Genomic DNA, 25,202 nt, shown 5'->3' with positions numbered 1-25,202 from the left:
TGTCCCACAGTGCTTTGCGCACCACAACTTCTCTGCTACATCAACCCCGCCACAAGTCTCCAGAGTAGCCCAGCTTTTCCATGTCGCAGTTGTTTCGGACCATTGAGGTTTCCATCCGCTTCCACCGCATCCTGGACGTTCCACTCCAGGCTTGTTTCTTACTACACATCGCTGGAGCTTTCGGACTAAACTAAGTTTGACTCTCTGAGGTTTCCGTCTATTCTCCCATCGTGCCATGTGCCGCTGCTAGGCAACCGTGCGGCCTGGTGCTTAGTTTGGAAGGGGTAGGCGTAGACTAAGCCGGACAAGGCAGGACTGGGACCGACGAGTGGGCGGGGCCTCTAGAAGAAGTGGGCGGGGCCAAAACTTGGGAGTGCTTTCGCAATCTCAGTATTGTCCGCCCCCAGAGGCTCAGAACACAGCCCTTTGGAATCTGCTTTGATCCCGCGAAATCGCGGACTACGGACACTTGAGTGGCCCTCCCCACCCCTTTTTTTTCCGGAACTCAGTGTAGCTTTTCATTCAATTCTACTACACCGAATTATGCATTAGAATTGTCCATCTTTAATTTCATTCCCTTCACAACTTTGTGATAATTGTATTAAGAATAAGTTTTATCTAAAATTTCGTTTAAAAAAATGCTATTATTCGGACAGCAGTAACCTGGGCAATCTCAAAAGCTTGATGAGACTTCGCAGCTCAATTCGGACTGGTTCGGTAATGAAAGGGCGAAAAGCATTTGACTGTAAGAATAATGCATTGTATTCTCATTCAAAAACCCGTGTTAAAGTATTTTTTAATTCATTAAGTGAGTCATCTTACATTTTTCTTATCAAAATCATCATCACTTGAGTTAACATTTACAATGTCGCTTTAAGTTGTATAATTTTCATATTAAGTACAGAAAAAAAATACTCCTGAGAACTAATGCTTATTTCCTTCTTAATTTTTCTTTTTTTTTTTTTTTTCTTAAAACATGTTCCAAGACTTTTTCCTATTTTTAATGGAGACGTTACAAAGAAACATTTTCCTATTTGGAGAAACAAAACAAAACGATCCAACAGTTTTAGGGTGATGATGCTAAGGGATTGTTCTGATGGAGAGAATTCTGCACTTAGAACAGGCCTGTCTTAAGGATGTCATAAGCCTTAATTCCAGCCACCATTTAGCTAGAACTGGTGCTGTCAGGCATTTTGATCTAGGAGAAAAGCCAGAAATCTAACATTATAGGACCATTTCAGTTTTTAAGACATGGGCTAAAAGTGCCTGCCAAGATAAATTACTCCTAGGCCAGGTGCAGCCCAGGCCACTAGATTCCTATCTCTAATTTAAATTAGAAGCTGTTTAGAACCAAGTGTTTGTTTATTGCTATTCTCTATGTCCCAAACAGGTCCTCTCATATATTTGACAGTCAATAAGTGTAAATAGAAGAAGAAAAGGACACTGTCCTTAAAAGTTAAAAAGGGGACAGGGTGAGATGGCTCAGTGAGCTGTGTAGTCTCTGGGTTCATTACAGGATGGCCTTCCTGTTAACCTCCTTGTGTGTACCATGGCACCCATGCCCACCAAATAAAGGGATAAAATATAATTATATGTTAGGAGCAATAAGGTAGTCGTAGTGACTGCATAGCATCTTTAAAAGGGAGATTGATAATAGCTTAGTATAATTTCATTTACTTGTCTCTCTCTATGTATAATGTGTGTACATAGATATGTGTGAGCATGAACATTCACATGGTGCTGATGTGGAGGTCAGAGGACAACTTTGGAAGTTGGTCTTTCTTTGCCTTCTACCTTAAAACAGGATCTCCTTTTGGCTGTTTACAGAATCTTATTGCAGGCTAGCCCACAAGCTTCAGAGGATTCTCTGCTTTCTATTTTATAGTAGGAGCAATGAGATCACAGATGTCCGCTGTGCCTGGCTTTATGTGGGTTCTGGATATTTGAACTCAGGGCCTCATGCTTTGCCTTCCAAATGCTTTAGTTACTAAGGCATCTCCCTAGCCTGGTAATATTTACTGGGTACTTGTTACATGTCATATGTAGGGGTTGGTGATCGTCTACAGTTTTTTTTTTTTTTTTTTTTTTTGGAGCTGGGGACTGAACCCAGGGCCTTGTGCTTACTAGGCAAGCGCTCTACCACTGAGCTAAATCCCCAACCCAGCGTCTACAGTTTTTTAAATATATTTTTAAAGATTTATTTCATGTATGTGAGTACACTGTAGCTGTCTTCAGACACACCAGAAGAGGGCATCAGATCCCATTACAGATGGTTGTGAGCCACCATGTGGTTGCTAGTGACTGAACTCAGGACCTCTGGAAGAGCAGTCAGTGCTCTTAACCGCTGAGCCATCTCTCCAGCCTGCGTGTACAATTTTTACAAAAATAATCAAAACATTTTTGAGATCATAATATAATTACATCATTTCCCCTTCCTTTTCCTTCCTCCATACCCTTCTCATGTACCCCTCCCTTCTTTTTCAAATTCATTGCCTCTTTTCCTTTTTGTTCTCTCTCTCTCTCTCTCTCTCTCTCTCTCTCTCTCTCTCTCACACACACACACACACACACACACACACACACACACACACACACACACACACACACTGTTAAGTCAGAATAATGTTATTTGTATGTATGTTTTCAGGGCTGACCATTTGGTATTGGATGATCAGTTTGTATGACCCTTCTCCCTGGGCAAACTTTCTTCAGATCCCGGCATTCCTCAATCTCCTGTGGTTCTTTATCTAGGGTTGGCCTCCTCTGCTTTCCTTCCCTGTGAGCATGTCTGATGGTGCTGTCCTTGGTCAGCTCATGTTTAAGCAGTTATGTTGGTGGGGCTTCGTGGGCGTAGCTTCTGAAGTTTACAGCCTCACAGCAAAACCCGTGCTCCCCTGGCTCCTGTCACCTTATCATCTTCTAGTGTAGTCCCTGAGCCTGGGCTGTAGGAAATGTGTTGTCAATGTACCCGTCGGGACAGGGCTTTATAACCACAGTTTGATTGGCTGTTGTTCTCAGTAACGATCTCTGCCAAATGCAAAGAGAAGTTTCCTTCATGAGGGGTGAGGACCGCACTTCTGTGGGTAAAAGGACGAATACTTAGAGTGTAGTTGGGGATTGCGCTGGTTTAGTAAATGCATGGTTGTAGGTTCTCCTTTAAGATCCATGACTTCACTATCCCGGATTAGATGACAAGACTTCAGTACCAGGCATGATTTCCCACGTGCTGAGCAGGGTCTTAAGATCTTTTAGAGTTTTTGTTTCCCACCAGGTATGCATGCCTCTGTTGCAACCTTAGAGTTATGGCACCATGCTGGTCATTGATGTGGTTTGTAGGCGTCATAGCTGGGTAGTACTGTTGGTTGCTTCCCTCCTTTGGAAGCCTGAGTAACGCCTTCTGGTACTATGATAGGCAGTCCTCAGGGGAGGAGACTTTCATGTTAATCTGAACCTCTCGTCTGAAGTGTATTGTGTCTTAAGTAATAGGGACTTACTTCCCTCCTTTGGGGGTGACCAAGGGCAATAGTAATAGCCTATAATGTTTTGGGAGTCTCCTGGACAACCCTGACCAACAGCTTCTCATGATTGGTGTGTTTTTCTTAGACAGTCTGTGGCTCCTACAGGGAGCACTCTCAGCCCAGATGGCTGTGTATTATAGGTATTTTTAGGTAGATAGTAAAAGTATGATTCCTTGTGACTATTTTAGACATTCTGTTATTTTATCCTTCCTCCACCTGTATTTATTTTCCTTCCCTTCCTAATCAGGGCCCCACATTTCTCCCATTTTTCTCCTTCAGATCCCTGGTGTCCTGCTATTCCCCTCTCTTTTCATTTAATTGTTGATATGTGCATGTGTGCGTGCATGCATGTGTGTTAGTCTGTGTATTCCTACAATTAAATTTTTAAATTTTATTTTATGGGTATCACATAAAATTTATTTTATGTTTGGTCTGCATATATGTACCACACATACAGTGCCTGTGGAGGTCAGAAGAGGGTATCTAATCTTTCGGAACTGACATTACAGAAGGTTGTGAACCACCACGTGTGTGCTGGGAATCAAACCCAGGTTCCCTGGGAGAGCAGCCAGTTAGTTCTCTTAACTACTGAGCCATCTCTCCAGGCTCCCTACAATCTTATGTAGGACCCTATGAGGAAATAGGCTGAGGAGGGTGAGGTTACTTAAGGCCAACAGCCAGGAGATGAAAAGTTAATGGCCGTCTGAGCAAACCCACTCACAGGGCATGGGCATTTTGTGATGATTACAGTGTTTGAAAAGTGAGGAAAGTCTTCAAAGGCTTGACCAGCTAAATAGCCCTTCTGTGACTTCATTGCTTTTAAGTTTTTGTTGGTGGTTTCTTTTGGAGATGGGGTCTCACTCTACAGCCTTGTCTGGCCTGAAACTTGCTATGTAAATTTATACTGGCTCTGAGTTCATAGAGGTCTGCCTGCTTCTGCCACCTAGAATGCTGGAATTAAAGTTCTGTGCCTGTCTCTACTGGTTGTAATTTAGTAAGACTTTTCAAAGATGGTAACATTTTGTATTGATAAATGAAGGGTAAAAGGATGCTGATATTATTTTTTATTTTTTTTCATTTTATGTGTGCATGTATGTGTTTGCAATGCACATGTGTGTGCGCAAGTACCTTTGACCATGCAAATACATATTATTTATTTTTTTTCATTTTATGTGTGCATGTATGTGTTTGCAATGCACATGTGTGTGCGCAAGTACCTTTGACCATGCAAATACATATATTATTAATATTATATATTATATAAAATTAACACTGAGTGTCTTCCTTAATCCCTTCTCCACTGTCTGTATTTCATTTCTCTCTCCCTCCCTCCCTCCCTCTCCCTTCCTCCCTTCCTCTCTTTCCCTCCCTCCCTCTCTCTCTGTCTTTCTTTCATTCTTTCAACTTTAAATGCGTTAGACTTTTGCCTGCCTGTGGGTCTGTATGAAGGTGTCAGATTGCCTGTACTGGAGTTACAGACAGTTGTGAGCTGCCATGTGGGTGCTAGGAATTGAACTCCTCTGCTAGAGTAGCCAGTGCTCTTAATCGCTGAGTCAGCTCTTCAGCCCCTCCATCTTACTTCTTGAAGAAACTGGGTCTCTCACTAAACTGTGAGATTGCCGGTGTGGTTAGACTAGCTGACCAGCAAGCCCTGGGATCCCCCTCAGTCTCTCCAGTGCTGAGGTTATAGGTTCAATGCCATGCCTGGCTTTTATGTGGGTTCAGCTGGGGAGCTGGGGTCAGGTTCTCATGCTTGCACTTGCACAGCCACTGAGCCAGCTCCCAGTCCTGTTGTTTTTCCCCATTTTTAATATTATCAATTCATATTTCTCTCTCTCTTCCTCCCACTCTTCTTCTCCTCCCTGTCCCTCCCTTTCTCTCCTTCTCTCTCTCTTCCCTACCTGTGTGTGTGTGTGTATGTGTGTGTATGTGTATGTGTGTGTGTATGTGCGTGTATGTGTGTATGTGTGTATGTGCGTGTATGTGTGTGTGTATATGTGTATGTGTGTGTGTGTGTGTGTGTGTGTGTGTGTGTGTGTGTGTGTGTGTGTGTATAAACCAGAAGAACAGCTTGCAGGAGTCAGTTGCCTCCTTCAACCGTGTGCATTGGTTATATTATCAGGTTTGCTGGCAAATGCTTTTTACTCACCGAACCATTTCCTGGCTCTGCTTTTGTGGGTTTTTGTTTGTTTGTTTGTTTTGTTTGTTTTGTGTGTGTGTGTGTGTTTGTTTGTTTTGTTTTGTTTGAGACAGAGATCCCACACTATAGCTCATAACACATTATGTAGCCTAGGCTGACATCAAACTCCTATTAATCATCTTACCTCAGTCTCCTTGGCCACTGGGATTGTATGAGCATTTGGCTCTGACAGTTAGTTTAAATTATTGGATCAAAAATGATTTTTTTTTTTTGAGATGACAGGGTCTCACCATGTAGCTCTGGTTGTCTTGGAACTAACTATGTAGACCAGGCTGGCCCTTGAACTCACAGAGATCCAATTCCTTTTGCCCCCTAAATCCTAGGATGAAGGTGTTGCATGTAGTTTTACAAATCACAATACCACCTCTACCCAAGAGCTGCTGTGCTCTGGCCCCTCATGGCTCCCTTCCATTCCACCTGGCTTATTTCCAGGATCAGCTACTGCCAGCTCTCCTTTTCTACTCACCTTATGCTCCTCCAGCCCAACCCCCCAGACCCTTGCTCCGGGAGGGGTCTCATTGCCAGCCCCACCCAAGGACCCTTGAATCCTTGGATAAAGGACACACACTCTGTCACTTTACAGCTTCCCTATCATGGCACAATTGCTGAACACAGATACCTCCTAACTGGAAAGGCATGCTCATACCAATTTATAATCTCCATCTCTCCTTCTGACCTAAACTTAGTGGCTTGTTCCAATTAAATCAAATATCCTTGTTTAAATTAAATTAAACATCTTTGGCCACCTGCCTGTAGCAGAAACCGCAGGCCTTAGCTGCCCAGAGATCTTAAATGTTTGCTGTTTGCCTCTCATTCCAAAGCATGACAGAGAAAGCCCCTCTCTCTTCCCCTGCATCACCTTTTTCTCATTGGACCTGGAAACCCAGCTGTACATTCCATCCAGCAGTTGGCCCCTGGCCTTCTTTATTGACAAGTCAAGAACCAACTGGGGAACCAGACCTTAGCGACAGAACCTCTCCCCCTTACATTAAGGTGTGCCTCACCCCACCCCACCCCACTCCACCCATCGAGCATCAAGCATGTTTGTTTGTTTGTTTGTTTCAAGACAGGGTTTCTCTATACAGCCTAACTGTCTGAACTCGCTCTGTAGATTGGTCTAACCTTAAGATCCACCAGCCTCTGCCACCAAGTGCTGGGATTAAAGGTGTATGCCACCATCTGGCTAGCTTTGGTTTCTCTGTGTAGCCCTGGCTGTCCTGGAACTGTCTCTATAAACAAGGCTGGCCTCCAACTCAGAGGTCTTCCTGCCTCTCTGTCTGCTCAGGCACGGGACTAAAGGTGTGCACTATGCAAGCTTTCAGATGTCTGTAAAGTATTTGCTGTAGTTACTGAAACAGACTTGTCATCTTCTAGATGACACTGAGGCTGAATGGGTCCGTCTCATGTCACTCGACTGTATGTGGCCATGTAGAAGGGATTTTGCAGACAGTCTCCTAGACTTGCCATTTGAGCTCATGGTACCTTCATATTTGCTTTTACCTTCATATTTGCTTTTCAGCTCTTTGTTTTCTTTTTGTGTGACCACCATTTACTTAAATGGATTCGATAGAGAGTCTATGGCTTTATTTTAAGTTGAAGTCTGGATGGCATGACAGTCTAATGTGTAAAAGTAACAACCCCTTAGTGTCTGGCTGCTAATTCTCTGCTACAAGGTTGAACTTTGTCTTAACCTTTTTATAGCTATGAGAGTGGTGGACGAGTCCCAGTGGGATGAAGCCGTCTGTACCTTAGCAGGTTGTCAGCATCCACAATGTTGGGCATCTCTCCGACGGATTGAGAGGGGCCATCCTAGGATCCTAGACACATCCAGCAAATCTGCCTGGGAAATTGAAGGTGAGTTAGCTAACCTCTGTCTCCTCCTCCACAAAGTCCCTACACTCTTTCTGTTTGGTTTCTTTTCTCCAAGCAGCAGCTTACATGTTTTGCTCTGACTTCCTTTCTCAGATAAACTCCCGACACTCACTGTTGTAAATATCATGGATACCTGCTTGTGGGCCAAGAAGAGGGTGGTTCAGCGTCAAGCATCAGAATTTACCTTCCCTAAGGAACGTTCTTTATTGTCAAAACCAGCCTCCAAATGTCATGGAAGGTAAATTATCACAGAGTCTTTCCTTAGCACACTGTGTTTCCAGATCCCACGTGTGCATTTCTCTTATCCACACAGATGCCTCTGAGAAGGCTACACTGAGAAGAAAACACCAAGGCCTGGGGATGTAGCTCAGCACGCACGAGGCTTTAGGTTTGATCTCTAGTAGTATTAAAAACAAAACAGCCAAGTAAGTAGTGAATGGGGAGAGGAACCCAAAGGGAACTGCCAACTCGTGTTCCAGGGGCATGGGGGTTTGGAGCTTCGTTGGTTTGCCATTGTGAAGTACTGTTGCTGGGTGATATAGCTAATGAAACTCATTGTCCCAGAGTTCTGAAGGCTCAAAGTCTGAAATCGGGAGTCAGAGAGTTATTTCTTTCTGGGCCCCTCTCCTAAGAGATGGCATCATGTCCCTCAGTCTTCTTGTGGCCCTTGCTCTTGCTGTGTCTTAACCCTAATTTCCTTTTATAAACATATTAGTGTTATTGGATAAGGACCCACCCACAGGACCTCATCTAACCTTAGTTATGTCTTTAAAGATTTTGTCTCCAAATATAGTCACAATTTGAAGTACTGGGCAAATGAATTTTTTAAGTGTCAGGACACAAGTTAGCTACTACAAGGGCAACCTTGTCAGCCTTTGAAGGTCACCAGAGAGCAGTATCCACATGCCTGTCTGCCTGCCTGCCTGCCCCCCAGCCCTCTTTTCTTGACAAAGTCTCTTTATAGTCCCCACTGACCTGGAACTCACTAAGAAGATTAAGCTGATCCTGAACTCACAGATCTACCTGTCTTTGCCTCCTAAGTACTGGAGTTAAAGGCATGCACCACCAGGCCTGGATCATGCTGTCCTTCCTGCCTGCCTGCCTGCCTGCCTGCCTTCCTTCCTTCCTTCCTTCCTTCCTTCCTTCCTTTCTTTTTTTTGGGGGGTTGATCTCTAGTAGTATTAAAAACAAAACAGCCAAGTGGAACCTATCCAAAGTAGTGAATGGGAAGAGGAACCCAAAAGAAAACTGCCAACTCGTGTTCCAGGGGCACGGAACACTAAGCTCCTGGGGGTTTTTTGGTTTAATCTCTTGCAGAGTCCAGGAGTCTAGGGACCCAGTTTTGCTGAATCATGAAATTGCAGTGCAAGCATCTGTGGAAACCTCAGCACTGAAAATTCAAAGACCTTGCTACCTAAAGTCCAAGCACTAGTGGCCACCTTTTAAGTGGTTTCTTCTCTCTAGTCCATGAAGGCAATCTGGTAGTTTTTCTTAGGCTTAAGGTAGACTACTCTCTGATTCGCTAGAACCTGAGCCCTGGGAAAACATCCTCCACATTCAGCCAGGACCTACACAGGGCCCCGCATCTGCACATAGGCACAGAACACACTTCTGCTCCTGTCGGGTCCCATGTGCCAGCACTGCAGAGAGCCCCCTCACCAGTCAGCTCCGGCTGCATCTGGTTTCCTTCTGTGCTCTTGCTGTCTGCCTCAGCCTTTGTCCTAGACTATTCCCACATGATTTTGTGTGGGCTTCTGCTCTTCATTCTCTCCTCCAACACTTACTTTCTGACCAGCAGAGGAAGCTTCTGGGAATACACTCTGCCCTTCTCCTCACTCAATCATTCCTTCTTATTTGCTCACTCTGGAGTTGTAGCCTACTGAAGGGACTCCAGCCAGCTTGCAGATTTGGCTCTGGCAGCCTTGCCCCTCTCCCCCATTCCCTCTGCATTGCTAAAAAAAAAATCCATGAGATTACATTCCTACAGTTAGTCAGCAAGATCTGTCCCCTTATTTGGCCACTGGCTCCTCCTGAGGCTGACTACCGAGGCACAGCTATCAGAGCACTGGGGCTCAGCAAGCAGAAGCCCCCTTCCGCTCATCTGAGCAAGCTCAGTTAAAGGCCTCATCCTGGCACGGTGCTCCCCTCTTACCTTTATACATAGCCATTTTCTTGGGTGCCACTGGAGTGAGAACTTTTGTTTCTTTAAAAGCACAGAGACATTATACGAATGTGTTTTCATTTTAATCCCAGGTGTGGGATATGGGGCTGTTTCAGATTGTCCACAGCAGCCGACTATGATTTGCCTTGTCCCCTAGCAGGGATGTGATTTTGCCAGCTGCAGATATTTTGTTTTGCAAGTGTGTGATGTTTGGAATTCTGGGCTCTTTTCAGAGGATCTATAAATGCTAGATCCCTGACAGAGGTGGCTGGCTGGCTGGTTGCTGGCTGGCTGGTTGGCTGGTTGCTGGTTGGCTGGCTGGTTGGCTGGTTGGCTGGTTGGCTGGCTGGTTGGCTGGTTGGCTGGTTGGCTGGTTGCTGGTTGGCTGGTTGGCTGGTTGGCTGGTTGCTGGTTGGCAGGTTGGCTGGTTGGCTGGTTGCTGGTTGGCTGGTTGCTGGTTGGCTGGTTGGCTGGTTGGCTGGTTGGCTGGTTGGCTGGTTGGCTGGCTGGTTGCTGGTTGGCTGACTGGTTGGCTGGTTGGCTGGTTGCTGGTTGGCTGGTTGCTGGTTGGCTGGTTGGCTGGCTGGTTGCTGGTTGGCTGGTTGGCTGGCTGGTTGCTGGTTGGCTGGTTGGCTGGTTGGCTGGTTGGCTGGCTGGTTGCTGGTTGGTTGGCTGGTTGCTGGTTGGCTGGTTGGCTGGTTGGCTGGCTGGTTGCTGGTTGGCTGGTTGGCTGGTTGGCTGGTTGCTGGTTGGCTGGTTGGCTGGTTGCTGGTTGGCTGGTTGGCTGGTTGGCTGGTTGGCTGGCTGGTTGCTGGTTGGCTGGTTGGCTGGTTGGCTGGTTGGCTGGCTGGTTGCTGGTTGGTTGGCTGGTTGGCTGGTTGGCTGGTTGGCTGGTTTCTGGTTGGCTGGTTGGCTGGTTGGCTGGTTGGCTGGTTGCTGGTTGCTGGTTGGCTGGTTGCTGGTTGCTGGTTGCTGGTTGGCTGGTTGCTGGTTGGCTGGTTGGCTGGTTGCTGGTTGCTGGTTGGCTGGTTGGCTGGTTGGCTGGCTGACATTTGTTGTAGTTTGTCAAGTAGCCGTGTGCAAAGAGATGGGAAGAAGAAATTAGATATCCTGATGGCAAAGATCAAACTGGCCTGAAACGCAACACCCTGATTGGCAGGAAATGGTCTGATGATGCTGTTGCCCCTCTAGCCTATTTTCTCTTCTACCTAGTTTTAGGATGTTGGAAGGGAAGGAGAAGAGGAGTGAAAAAGGGTGGAAGGAAAAGGAACCCACAAAATAGCCAAAAGCCTGGAGACATGCCAATGTCTCCTCTCTATCCAGGGGCAGACCTGTGTCCCCCGGAACAAATACTCCTCCCCACTTCCTTGTTCCCTTCCCCCTCTCACTTGTCCTCTATCACCTCTTCATCTCTTATTACCTGCTCTTGTCCCTCTGGTGCAAATAAATCTCCTTTGTGCTGACAACTTGGTCTTGGGGTCCTCAGTCGATACCAATCCTTTCACCTATGTATTACTCTAGAGGACCGCTTTACTCACAGTCCTTTCTCTCTGATTTCAACTTTTTCCCAGAACCAGACTGGCTTTTCTGATGGTGCCTTACTGTCTCCAACATTTTACCCAGGCAGTCCTCCCACCCTCTGTTCTGCCTCATTATGTCCTGGAGTGGCTTATACTGCCACGGACGTCCTGCGTTCTTTTATTTTATTTTATTTTTTTTTTCGGAGCTGGGGATCGAACCCAGGGCCTTGCGCTTCCTAGGCAAGCGCTCTACCACTGAGCTAAATCCCCAACCCCTCGTCCTGCGTTCTTGATGGGTGTTGTCTTGCGTGTCTGCCTTCCTTGTTCATAGGTTCCAGCCATATTGTCCTTTCTGTCTGCCACGTACTCTGCAATACCCACCCTGCAGCTCAGGCACCTACAGTTCACTCCCTAGACTGGGGCTTTGCAATCCAGCATGACTTTGGATTGGAGAGTTGTTACTAGGGTCTGGCCTGTGTGTCAGTGGATGTTGAGTTTCGTTCTTGTCTGTATCCACTGCATGCCAGCACTCTCTTCCCTGCAGCCATGACAACCTAAGACACACCCATGCATTGCCCAGTGTCCCTTGAGGGCAGAGTTGCCCATCTGAGAAATTGACTTAGATTCTCCCTCAGCTAGTTTGAATTTAAGATTTGCTTTTTCACAGAGGTGAGCATCCTATTTAAAGTTTCCCAGATATACCTTTGCCATCTTTTAATTTGGCCTTTTTTTTTTTTTTGGCCTTTTATTGATTTGTTTGCTTTGCTGCCACAAAACATAGCTCTCACTTCAAAGAAAATGGAAGTGTGTGGCACAGACTTTTAGTGCCAGCATTCAGGAGGCTGAGACAGGTGGAGCTCTGAAAGCTTGAAGCCAGCCTAGTTTACAAAAAAAGTTCCAGGATATCCAGAGCTATGGAGAGAGTCTGTGTCTCAAACAACAACTACAGCATGAAGGTATGTAAGGATTTTTCCTGTGTAACAGAGCTCTGGCTCTGCTGGACTTGATTTGTAGAACAGGCTGGCCCTGAACTCACAGAGATCTGCCTGCCTCTACCTTCTGCGTGCTGGGATTAAAGGCATACGCCACTGTGCCTTGGTGTGATGACATTCTTACTTAGCTTTTGGGTGGGTGAAAACTAATGATGTGTTAACACATCTCAAGAGCTCACACCTGATGGGTCCAAGCATGTTAAGTCAGACACAGGGCTAGACAGCAAATGGCTATAAAGGGAATGAGAGATAGCCCGGGATAATTTGGCGGTGGACCTGTAGCATCCTCACTCTCCATAATCATAAAATCAGCCATCCAACCTTATAGACTCCTTCATGTCGCTTCAGCTTTGGGAGTGGGGACATCAGTTCACAGTCTCGTTTCACTAAAATGTCAGTGCTGAGGAATGTAAAGACGGCTTCATGGTTAAGAGCATCAGAGGGCCCAGGACAGAGCCCTTCCAGTGTCTCCGACAGTGTAAGGCACAGAGTGAAGCTCAGGTTCCTGTTGAATGACTGAATATGTCCTCCTCCACGCGCAATGCTGAGTTTCACCCCTTCCCTTTCCCTGAGTGCTGATTCTGCTGAAGTCATCCAGCAGTGGTGGCTCCTGCCCTGCTTGTGGATATGTCCCACACTACATCCTATTTGCTCACCTGGAATTTATACCCCTTTGAAAGCAGGAGGCCTGGCATCCTTTGTTTAGTCATGTATGCAGTTCACAGATAGAGTTGCAGTGATGGGGGTCCAGGCTGGGTGCTGGGATCCCACAGGATTTTGTTTATCGCATGGGAATAAGATGGTGTCTGTGCCCAAAAGCTTTCATCCTGGCTGGGGAGGCAAAACCAGTAGGCAGTATCCTAAGAGGGCTGACCCAGAGCTGTGGAAGCACAGGAAATGCTTCCTGCCTAGGGCACCCCATCTGCACAGTGAGCCTCAGACTCCAGCCTGAACTTAAAACAGCATGAGGAAGAGGAGGCTTGCATGCGGGAAGCTGGCAGAAGGAAAACTCTAAACTATAGGAGTAACAATACAGGGCCTGCCGAGGAGAGGACATTCTTCAGGAACATTGAGCAGGAATGCTGTGAGCACAGACCAAGCTGAGCAATAGAAATAAGAGTGGAAATTGAGATCTTCATCACAGGACACTTCATAAACCAGGATGTGTGGAATCTTCCTTTTTAACATACCTCCATGTTACTCTTTCAGTCATAAATTAAGTTGTCTTAAAAAATAAGAAGCAAATGATAGAAAAACATAAGAGGGTGTCTTTTCTCTTTGTGTGTGTGAGTGTGTGTGTGTGAATGTGTGTGTGAGAGTGTGTGTGTGAGTGTGTGTGTGTATGTGAGTGTGTGTGAATGTGTGTGATGTGTGTAGGGTGTGTGTATGTATGTGTGTGAGTGTGTGTGTATGTGTGTGTGTGTGTGTGTGTGTGTGTGTGTGTGTGTGTGTGTGTGTGTGTGTGAGTGTGTGTGTGTGTGTGTGTGTGTGTGTGTGTGTGTGTGTGTGTGTGTGTGTGTGTGTGTGTGTGTGTGTGTGTGTGTGTGTGTGTGTGTGTGTGGGAGTGTGTGTGTGTGTGTGAGTGTATGTGTGTGTGATGTGTGTGTATATGTGAGTGTTTGTGTGAGTGTGTGTGATGTGTGTAGGGTGTGTGTATGTGAGTGTGTGTGTGTGAGTGTATGTGATGTGTGTAGGGTGTGTATGTAAGTGTGTGTATGTGTGTGTGTGTATGTATGTGAGTCTGTGTGTATGTATGTGAGTGTGTGTGTGTGTGTGTGTGTGAGTGTGAGTGTGTATGTGTGTGTACACATCTGGGCATGACCTGCACATGTGGAAGTTAGAGGACAGCTTTTGGGAATGGGTTCTAGGTTTCCAGTGTGGGTGTCCAGGATCAAGGTTAGGCTGCCAGGCTTGCACAGCAAGTGCTTTGCCCTGAGCCATCTTGCTGGCCCTTAGTACACTGTTAATTAGGGCACTGTGTCTAGTTCTGTAGAGCTACAAAGAGCAGGTATGGCTATGGATTGAGTTGGAGGAGATAAATACTTATAAAGTGCGATGTATGACGTGCATGTAGGGCACCTGTATTTATATGACAGCATTAAATCTGGGGCCTTCATAGTAAGTGGATGGGTTCTCTTCAGAGCATGAACTTGGTTGTTCCATTGGCAAAGGGGAAACCCTTTGTCTCATTTTATGGTTGGAACTCATATTTTCCAGGTCTTGGAAGTCTTTACATGACAAAGATGCGACTAGCCATTCTAGACCTCCCAAAGTAAGTCACAGTTTAAAAGTTGCTTCCTGGGGTTGGGGATTTAGCTCAGTGGGAGAGGGCTTGCCTAGGAAGCGCAAGGCCCTGGGTTCGATCCCCAGCTCCGAAAAAAAACCAAAAAAAAAAAAAAAAAAGTTGCTTCCTCTACATTTTCTCTTCGTTCGTGGGGATATTTTGCCTTTGATATTATTGCTTCTTAAAAATTTTTATTTTCCTCTGTATGGTTGTTTTGTCTGCGTGTGTGTGTATACCATGCGTGTATACCATGTGTGTACCTAGTGCCCTCCAAGGCCAGAAGAGGGTCTTGGATCCCCTGGAGCTGGAGTTATAAATGGTTGTGAGCTAGGAACCAGACCTGGGTCTTCTCCTCACATGACAGATGTGGTGTAAATGGGGAGGCCTGTAAGAGCTGTCTAGTATTGGGTTTTCTAGCTCTAAAACCTGTGATCCATGATCAGACAGAGATTTATATACATATATGATAATGTAATAATGAAATTCATTATTTTATATAACTAAAAAAATAGTAAAAAGTTAGGTTTTACAGTCAAAAGCAGCATAGAGTAATCTTCGCCTTCACCATGGGGGAAGTATGCTGATACTTTCTATCCTGTTTTCTCCCTTCATTTCTTTTTCTTCCTTCTTGGTTTGTTTGTTTGTTTTGTTTTTTGTTGTTGTTGTTGTTGTTTTTTTAGTTTTTTGGGTTTTTTTTTTGAGAGAGGGTCTCACTATGTATCCCTGGATGGCTTGGAACTTACTATGTAGATCAGGCTGCCCTAGAACCCACAGAGATCTGTCTCTCTGCCTTCCCAAGTCAGTTCTGACCAACAGGAAACTTTTTTTCTTGATAACTTTGAAAAAAGTCTTAAATGAAATATGGGCTAGATGATCTACAGGATTTCCTTGAACCCTAGTGCTGTGTGATCAGTCTGAAGGGTGGGAGAAATTAACACCCTAACTCCTCTGGGTGTCTTCAATTATAGGTAAGGTGAAACTACAGGAGGAAACCTTGGTTACCAGTACCCAGTGTATCTCTGCTTCCAGCCTTCAGTCCGCATCCCCTGTAGGGGAGCTAAGGTTTTGCAGTAGACTGGTAGAAGGGGTAGCACCCTGTCCTCATGGGAGATGCATTCTACACTAATGTCATGGAGAAGCCAGGAAGGTTATTGTTAAAAGTTCTTCCCTTTGAGAATTACGTGTGTTGGTATCTGATACAGGAGAGTGGGATACTCTGAAGATCATTTGGGGGATTAGAAATGGCTCTTTTTTTTTTCCTATTCAATTTTTAAAAATCTACGTATTTTATTTTACATGTACGAGTGTTTTGCCTGCTTGTATGTGTGCTGTGTCTTTGCCCGACGCCTGTAGAGGTCAGAAGAGGGTGTCAGATTCCCTGTAACTGGAGTTATGAATGGTTATGTATTACCATGTAGCTGCTAGGAACCAAACCCAGATTCTCTGCAAGAGCAACAAGTGCTCGTAACCACTGAGCCGTCTCTCCAGCCCCACAAATCTTTTTTTTTTTTTTTTTTTAAATCATTTTCTGAATCACCAGTTTGTTTTGGTGAACATAACAAGGCAGTGTTTGGCCCGGAACTTAGTTTCAGCAGAGGCGGGGCCTCAGATCGCCTGTTTCATTGCTCATCTGTTTCTAGCTTTCAGTATTGAATCTGAATGAAGCAAAACTTCCTTTCTCTGGAGATGACAGAAACATGGTTGTGACCTGGGTTCCAGAAGAAATGGCGAAGAAAATGATGTGAGTATCTTGTCTAGAACTTAGAGGCCTCGGTGCCCATGCTCCTTAAATTCCCTGAGTTTTCTGTGTACTCCCTCCCCTTGGTGATCTCCCTTTTAGCTATCTCATTGTGAGCAGCAGCTGGCCAAACACAGGGCATGATCGAGGCTCACTGCGCTGCAGTCCTGTTGTGGTGTCCTGTGAGAGACATGCTGTGGGAATTCTCTACTTCAGATTCTATACGGAAATCAATAGCGCAGAGACAGGGTGGTCCAGGTTACCTACTACATTTGTTTGCTTTATATCTATGTGCATGCATGCGTGTCATAGCACAGGTGTAGTGGTCAGAAGACAATTTGTTCAAGTCGGTTCTCCTTCTACCCTGTGGGATGGAGTCCAGAGACCAAACTCAGGTGGTTGGGCATGGCTTTCCACTTTCTTTTATTTTACATTTATTTACTAAGGGGCAGGGGTATGCCAAGGAACCTGCAAGGCAGTCAGAGGATGACCTATGAAAGGAAGTCAGAGGAGAACTTGCAGCAGTTGGCACTCGCCTTTCTTTTCACCATGTGGGTTCCAGGGACCAAACCCAGCATCAGACTTGGTGACAGACACCTTTACCTGCTAAGCTCTCTTGCTGTCCTTCCTCCCAAAGCTAAATTTGTTTATAAGGTTTAAGAAATAAGTGTTGGACCCATACTTACCACTTAGCAAGCAAGGACACTCCCCACCAATCCCACTGACCTGCGTTTGACCCCTGGAACACACGAGGTAGACTGAGAGAAGTGACTGAGACAGTTGTTCTCTGATCCCCACATTGCACGGTGGCACGTGTGGCCTCAAGTCCCCTCAATAAATACATGTAAGAAAAAGAAGACTTTCACTTAGAAACAAACACTTTTTTTTAAAAATTTTGTTTTGTTTCCCCTCAAAAACTGAGAAAAGAGCCTAGTACAGTATATAAAGTTCTGATCTCTACCCTGAGACCTAGGGCATCGATACAGAATGAACAGTGTATCAGACTTGTGTGTAAGCAGAGGGGAGGCCCAGAGGCTTGCTAGCATTGACTACTATAGGAAAGGTGTTGACTTTTCTTTAACAATCACTGACGTTCCAATTCTCATTAAGTGACTAAATTAAAACCGTAATAACCAAACAGACTCCTCATTTTTAGCAACCTTGAGATTTTTTTCCATTTTCTGTTTGTACCCAAATAGCCCCTCCTTACACATGCATTTCTGTGTGTTCATTACGTTGTCACCAACATGAGCCATAGAAGTTTGTTTGTTTTTCATGTAAAAGAAGGTGGGCCAGGGCTAGACTGGTGGATATATGAGAGAAGAAAACTTGTAGCTGCCTGCCATCTCCAGGCTTGCCACTCACAGATATCCTTAGTGTCTCTGTTTAAAATACCTGGGAATGAGTTCTGGTTTTTCTTGTTTCCAGACAAGAAAAGGCTGGTGTTCCCAGCAGGTCTGTGAAGAAGAGGAGAAAGAAATGGGGAGAGGTGAGTGCCGCGCTTCATCCCTTCTGAAGTGATTCTGTAGGGTTGACGGTTTTCCCATCCCTAACTCACCCTCTTATGAGAATGGACAAAGTCCTTTACCCAAGGGTAAAAGAAACCTTGTCTTTAAGAACAGCCACTGACGTCCTCAGAACCCTTCCCTACCTACTCTCTGTGGGAAGGGAAGGGATGCTCTGAAGAGAGGACAGGAAACACTGACCATCCAGGGAAGACTTCTGTCTGCTGAAAGCTAATCCCCATATGATGGGGCAGTATTCCAATGGACCAGGTGTTAGTAAATCTTGGTTCCCAACCCAAACCTGCCTTTCTGGTAAAAGTGACTTGTGTCTTGCAAGTAGTGTCTGCTCTATTCCTGTTATATCCAATTCCCACTTCAGTGTTTGGTGTGGCATCTGATTACATGGTTATGGTTGGCTTGCTCGGTGGATAAATGAGCGGTCTCTCCAGAAAAGCAAATTGATCTTGGCTTGATCTCGATGGAATAGGATGTCAGATGCCCAGCAAGGGAGAAGGTGGGTGTCCTGCATGTCAGAGAGGAGGTGGGAAAAATCGAAGGAGGCCTGTGTGTTATTTGTTGTTGTCATGGCTGTCGACAAAATTCCTGAGAGAGAAACTTCACAGGAAAAGAGATTTCTGTCAGCTCACATGGCTGCTTGGCCTCGAGTGCCTGGCACAGTGTTGGGATGGTAGGAGCTTGTGGCAGAGGATGCTCAGGTCTTGATAGATTGGCTGCAGAGAAGGCAGCTCAGAAAGCAGCTAGGGAGAGCTGTGGTCACCAGGACCATGTGTCCTGATGCCTACTGCTGCCAGCCAGACTCCACTCCCCCGACTGCTTCCCAGTTATACGCCATCATATTCTGGCTCCATTAAAGGACAGTCCACTCCTACATCAGGGGCCTCGGAGCCCTTACAGGCACATCCAGAGGGTGCTTCACTGATCTCTTTAACGTTTTTATTTATTGTGGCTGTTATTGTCATCGGCATCAGCATAGTGTGTGTGTGTGTGTGTGTGTGTGTGTGTGTGTGTGTGTATGTGTGTGAACACATGTGTGCCGTGCTATGGTTATAGACATCCAACTCTTGGGAGTCGATTCTCTTCTTCTATCATGGGCTCCAGTTTGTGCAGTGGGGCTTTTCACCACTGAGTCTTGCTGCCCACTGCCCTCAGTGTTTTTAGTTTGATCAAATTGACCCTGTCTGGAATCAAGGAGCTTCATTTGTCAGGGGTTGGGGGGAGATATTGGCGGGAAGAGACAGGCCAGGTGAGGATGATTCCGAGAGTCCTTTGCATTGTTTCTGTTCCAGACAAGCAAGCCGTCTCTGTATTACCGTGGAAGGCGGTACTTGAGGAGCCCAGCAGTGCTTGTACCTCCTCCCTCCCCAGTACACTTCTTGGAGCAATTACATTCTGAAGCCATACCACTATGGGCTCAAGTCGACATGCTTCCGCAGGATCTACTGAAGGAATGGTGAGCATTGTAGAGCCATGTGGAGAGAGCCGGAACCCTGCTTTTCATTGAAACTGAGTAAAGGCAAAACCATGTGCTCTGCGGAGAACAGGGAGCCAGCTCCGACCCTGCTTGTCTGTGTCTACTGGCAGGCAGGGTGACAGTCACCACTGCCACTGTCATCCAGTGCTGACTTACTGGGCTTGGGCAGTGCTTACTATGTGTGCTTTCACTTGAAAATCTTCTCCTTCTGTTTTGTTTTATTTTAGTTATGTTTGTCCATCTGGGAGGCAGAATGGTGTGTGTGGTTTGGAGTGTGACACCTTCGAATTGTATAGTGAAGCTTAGCTGGCCTTGTGGATATCTGTAGCTTACTTAGCTCATTTCTGCTCAGCTCCCTTGTTTGCACACTGAAGAGGGTGACGACATCTGCCCTTGGGTGCCAGAAGGAGTTAGTGGCACAAAGCACAGGAGCCCGGTATACAGCAGGCCTTTAAGAGACTCATCTATGGTCATGCCAGTCATGTGGGAAATGGGTTACTGGGGAGCCCACACAAGCCTTTCTAGAGCCAAGGCAGAAATGTCTTCAGATGTCAGCCCTTTTCGCCTTTCTCTTTGGCCCCACTCTCCGGGAAGAGATGCTGCTGACTGGGTGTCTTTGTCCCCTTTAGCATCTTGTCACATGAGAAATCCACAGCTTGCCCTGAGGTGAAAATGGAGTTGTCTAAGATGAAAAAGTCTCTTCCCCTGGAAAAGAGCCGGCCTGACAGTGCCATCTCATCTAAGATGTATCTGACTGTCCAGCGCCTCACCCTGCAAGTAAGAGCTACATACCTCAGAGGAGGCCTACGGCAAGATCAAGCCCATCTGTCTTTAAGGCAGAATTGGTTTTCCGTTTACGCTTTGTTCTGTCCTGCTTCTCTGGACCCAAGAGGGCTGGATTGCATGGAAATGGAAGTCAGTACAGGGAGATGGGCTAGGGGAGGGATGCCTCTGGTTCTTCTGGTCTCTGTTTCTAATGTCTATTCCTGTGTCCGTGGACATTGGTACAATCCTGCTGCCAAACGTGTTTATAGACTAGGTAGATATGTGTGTTTGGGGCAAAGAAAGACCCACAGAATGGCCTTTTGTTAATGACCCCCCCACCCCTGGCAGAGACCATCACTGCGGTATCCTGATTGCCTGAAGAAGCTGCGCCACAACCTGAAGCGAGGTGAGGGCCCTGCTGGGCATGGATCCTCAGGTACCATCTTCCCTTCATCACTGCACAGTTCTCTAATGTCATGTAGTCCCTGTTTAGTTCTGTCTCCTGCCACAGTCACACAGAGGCGTGTGAAGAACTCAGGAGACTCCAGTTTCAGAGCAGCTTCTTGCTTGGTCCTGGCCAGGGAGTGAGGGTCACTGTAGTGGGGCCAGTCACTGTAGGTAGCCTAGCAGAAGGTGTGGGCTGTCGGGGGAGGGGGAGGGGAACTAAGCCAACTTCTCTGGTTACCAGATTCCTGGAAGCAGCAGGAGGAGAAAACCTCTACTAAGAAACAGGTAGAGCCATGAGGGAAGCCTGTGGGGTGGGGTTGTGGCGTGGGCTGGGAAGGGATACCTAAGAGGAGGCTTCTCCCTGGCTGCCGGCTGTGGATATGACGTTGTGCAGACAGTCGTCTAGAGTTCTTTCTTTCTGAAAAAGTTTTCTTTACTTCCCAAAGTCCTAATTCAGTTCCTTCTCATGTTGGTTTCAGGAGGCTAAAAAAAAGAAAGCCAAGCAAGATGTTGAGGAACAGTATGGTATGTATATGTTGACATTTATAACCCTCCCTTTGCTTAGTCAAGTAGAGTCCTGGAATGTGACAAATACAATGTCCCAAATAGGGTGGTACTCTAGGGTCAGCTAGAATTCCAACAGTGGGACGCGAAGTGCCAATAATAAGAAGATTGAACTAGCTTTGTGTTACTAAGTCACATAAGTCCATCAGTGCCAAGCACCAGCCTTGGCTTGGAGAGGGGTTCTGAGGAAGGGGGTGTTTGAGATCTGCAAAAGAAATGGCTCGAAGTCAAATTATGGGTACAAGCTGACAGCCTCTGTTCTGCTCAAGACAGCTTTCTCTGGAAATCTCCAGATAGCTCATCCAAATAGCTCAGTTCTCACAGACCAAAGCCTAGTCTTTTATTTATATATCAATTCAACCCTTCACCCCAGGTTCCATTTTGATTATCTCACTAATCAGAATTTCTTGACCTTAGTTCTTTGACTCCTAGGAAAAGACAGCAAGCACATTTTTCTTAACATTGCAAATGAATTCAGAGATCTGCCTGCCTTTGTAAGCATAGACAAAGCTAACTGGGTGGGATCCATCTGTGAGATCACTGTTCCCACCATACATGGGCCTTAAATTAGCTCTGCCCCAGGCTGACCTTGAACTCTGGAATCTGCCCACTTTTGTAAGCACAAACAATAAACTTAGCTGGGTGGGATCTTACCCTGCGATCACAACTCCCTAAATCTTTTCCTCTCCTTTCTTAATATATTTCTGGCAAATTGGCTCCTAATGGAGGTCCATGAAGCTCCTCATATAATTCATATTGTATCCTTATATTTTGCATAGTTGAGAAATCTGATTATATATTTTTTAAACTCATGTTTTTGGAGTTCTTTCCCACAGCCTTAAGGACTTTCCTGAAAATCACAGTATTTACCATTTTTGCTTAGGACATAGATACACCCTAACTTCCTGGACTCGTGCTGTCTCTGATCATCATGGAGTCATTAACCTTGGCAGGAGAATATTCCCTGATAACCATGTCAAGGAGAATATTTTCTGATAACCTTGGCAGGGAGAATATTTCCTGAAGGAGGTGTGTGTGTGTGTGTGTGTGTGTGTGTGTGTGTGTGTGTGTGTGTATGCGTGCGCGTGTGCGCGCACGCACGTTTTTTACAAACAAGCCTCACACCCAGCAACTTTCAACACTCATGATGGCCCATGCCCCTGCAGGTTCTGTTCCAGGGGATGATACCACGTCGAGCGATTCCTTCCATGACCATTCCTTCCATGACCATTCCTTCCGTGACCATGTAGGACTCAGAATATCACGACGTGAAATTGAACGAAAGCTGTTGAAAGGGGAGGTGGGAATGGAGAAAACATCCCTAGAGAGACAGGTGAGTATACACCAAGGTCTCTGCTGGGGCCCAGTTTCACCCATCTCTTACTGTGTAGCAAACTACCCTGAAGTACAAGCATAGATGATCTGTTTAGTTTTTTTCTTGAGCCAGGATCTTGTTATGTAGCCCAGGCTAGCCTAGAACTTGCTTAGTAGCCTAGGATGACTAGGCTTCATGCCACCATGCCTAGTACATGATGTGTTGTTTCTTTTAATAAGTCTATAAGTTGACTGGACAGTCATTTTTCTCCTACGTGAGGTCATTCAGTGCTACTGGGAGGGGTTATTAGCATCGTTGCCTGTTTTCTCTTCTATGATTTCTCTCTAAGTGATTTATTGATGCTTAATGACAAACTAGTCATTTTCTGTCTTTTAAAAATACATTTTATTTTATGTATAAGTGCATTGCTAGAGATAGAGGGGGAGAGAGAGGAGAGAGACAGAGACAGAGAAACAGAGAGACAGACAGAGACAGACAGGAAAGGAGAGAAAAAGAGAAAGGGAATGTGTATTGTGGATGTGCAGTGCTGACAGGGACCACAAGACAGCATCAGATCACCCAGACTTTGAATTGGAATTGTGGATAGATGTTTGCTTCCTGATGTGGTTGCTGGGAACTAAACTCCACAACAGCAACAATTTCTCTTAACTGCTGAGCCGTCCCTCTAGCCTGCTTTAGTTTTCTTTCTTTAACTTTTAGTCATTTTTTTCTAGTTGCTCCTTAAGTGATTGACTTAGAGTTAAAGCAGTGTTACTTCTTACACCATTTATTGGTTGAAGAAGTCACCATTTCACTCAAATTCCTTGGCATAAAAATAGACCACATATGTCTCTCGATGAGAGCAGTGGCTGCTCTGGCATCCATCTCTGGAGGCAGGGTTCCCTTAGTTGACTTCTGGAAATGGGGAGAAGTGGAAATGGGGTAAAGTGGGCCCTGGCTTCATCTGGTTGGTCTGGAAAACAGAGCATGTGTGAGATGGGGCTGCTTTCTGTTCCAGGAAGTGAATCTTTATCCTGTCTTAGATGTTAATTTCTCCCCAAGATAAGTGTGTTTTAGAAAACTCTTTTAATTCGATAAACTCTAGATTCATATTTCCTCTGCTTACCCCAATAAATTTCAGGTTTCCTTAGAAGAGCCAATGGCATATGAGTTCGGCAGCTACTACAGTGCCAGCTACTACACCAGTCCTGAGAGTAAGTGGAGCAGTCTTAGTAAGTGCCTGAGGGTGGGAGAACTGACCCTGTGCTAGTCGGTGTGACTGCCTTTTCAGGCATGGGGTCTTGTTTGCAGGTGTGAGCTCAGCTCTTAACCTTTGGAGAGATCCTAAAGAGACCCTAGTCTTCCCTGAAATGCCACTTGTTACATACAGTCATTTGGGAGAAATCTGCCACACAATTGATGGTTGGGTCTTCTTTTTTTTTTTTTTTTCTTTTTTTCGGAGCTGGGGACCGAACCCAGGGCCTTTCGCTTCCTAGGCAAGCGCTCTACCACTGAGCTAAATCCCCAACCCCGGTTGGGTCTTCTTTTAGGTGCTGTACTATATGAAACAATTTACCAGGACCTTAATGACGAGGAGGAGACTGAGTTGGAAGTCGAGTCTTTCAGCAAAGACAATAACCCCAAGAGCCTTTCTGCAGCTATGGACAATATCAGCTGGAACCCCGAGCTCAAACTGCTGAGGATTCTTCAGGCCACCGAGGAGGAAGATGAGGAAGGCCATCTTTCTAGGGCACAGAGTGAGGCATCTCTAGAAGCTTAGGCTCAAGCCATCACTTGGGGGCAGCCTTAGCCAGAAGAGTTCTTGGTATTCTGAGGACAACAACCTTGGACACAGGGAAGAAAAGAGAGAATATTGTTCTTTGGATCCTCCAGAAGGACCAGGCCCTAGACACCCTGTATTCTTCATTTATGTTTTACTTCCAAATTGAGTGGGGATAAAGGTCTAATTCCATGGAATAGAGGCAGCTTTTCCACGATTAAACACAACCCCTTCTAGCAAAGACTCTTTCTCTGTTTCCAGGAAGAGAGGAGGTAGCACTTGATTATGTCTGGTTTTTTTGGGTCTACTTTATCTCTTGTCAGAAGTGTTTGCAGTGCTGGGAAGTTGGGTTCAGTTTATGGGAACGTCCATAATATCCTTAAATGCTCCACAGTCCCTGGAGAAGGTTCTTTTTGACAGCGGGGCCTGCACTGGTATAGAGTGATAATCACTGTGTAGTATTCCCACCAAAAAGTACATTATTTGAAGAAAAGTTTATCGTATCCACAAACAATTCAATATTATCTCTAAAAGAAAAGCACCAAAAATCTAAAAGTTATTTCATTCTACAGAATCAATACTGATTGCTTGATTTCAAATATCCAAGCATCTTTAAAGTTCCATGTGTCACTAAGTTGTTTTGCCCCTGAGGTAACACAACCCAATGATAGTTATATTAGAATCCAAACAAGGCCCATAAGTTGCACTTGCTTAGTATGCTCTGTTCTCTTTTAATCTGTACATCTCACCCCCTCTTCTTCTTTTCCTAGAATTCATACCAACTCTGAAGACCTTAGCTTTCCAGTTTTTAAGAAATCTAGTCTGCAGGGAAATGCCAACGTCCACAAAGACCCAGAATCCCAGAGTCTCAGGAGCTTTCTAACTTGGTTTTAGGTGGATTTCCCCCTATCATGTTTTAGTTTTTAAAAAAACTTTTAGCAGGGTAGTGGCACATGCCTTTAATCCTAGCATTCAGGAGGCAGAGGCACATGGATCTCTGAGTCTGAGGTCAGCCTGGTCTACAGAATGAGTTCCAGGACAGCCAGAAC

General features: G+C 45.6%; 1 protein-coding gene across 1 annotated transcript; it reads left to right on the top strand.

Moving 5' to 3' along the window:
• The first annotated feature begins 45 nt into the window (after positions 1-45).
• Positions 46-24,394, top strand: C1H9orf43 (chromosome 1 C9orf43 homolog). Its single transcript, XM_032903220.1, has 14 exons — positions 46-745; positions 7,420-7,572; positions 7,684-7,828; positions 14,481-14,535; positions 16,188-16,288; positions 17,714-17,774; positions 19,098-19,261; positions 19,912-20,059; positions 20,396-20,453; positions 20,736-20,779; positions 20,974-21,019; positions 22,237-22,391; positions 23,515-23,587; positions 23,924-24,394. The coding sequence occupies exons 1-14, from the start codon at positions 685-687 to the stop codon at positions 24,151-24,153; spliced, it is 1,494 nt and encodes a 497-aa protein (XP_032759111.1). The 5' UTR covers positions 46-684; the 3' UTR covers positions 24,154-24,394.
• The last annotated feature ends 808 nt before the right edge of the window (positions 24,395-25,202 follow it).

The sequence above is a fragment of the Rattus rattus genome, chromosome 1 (assembly GCF_011064425.1).
Source record: "Rattus rattus isolate New Zealand chromosome 1, Rrattus_CSIRO_v1, whole genome shotgun sequence".
Taxonomy (NCBI): domain Eukaryota; kingdom Metazoa; phylum Chordata; class Mammalia; order Rodentia; family Muridae; genus Rattus; species Rattus rattus.
The sequence above is the reverse complement of the archived record's forward strand: the minus strand, read 5'-3'. Positions and strand labels throughout refer to the sequence as shown.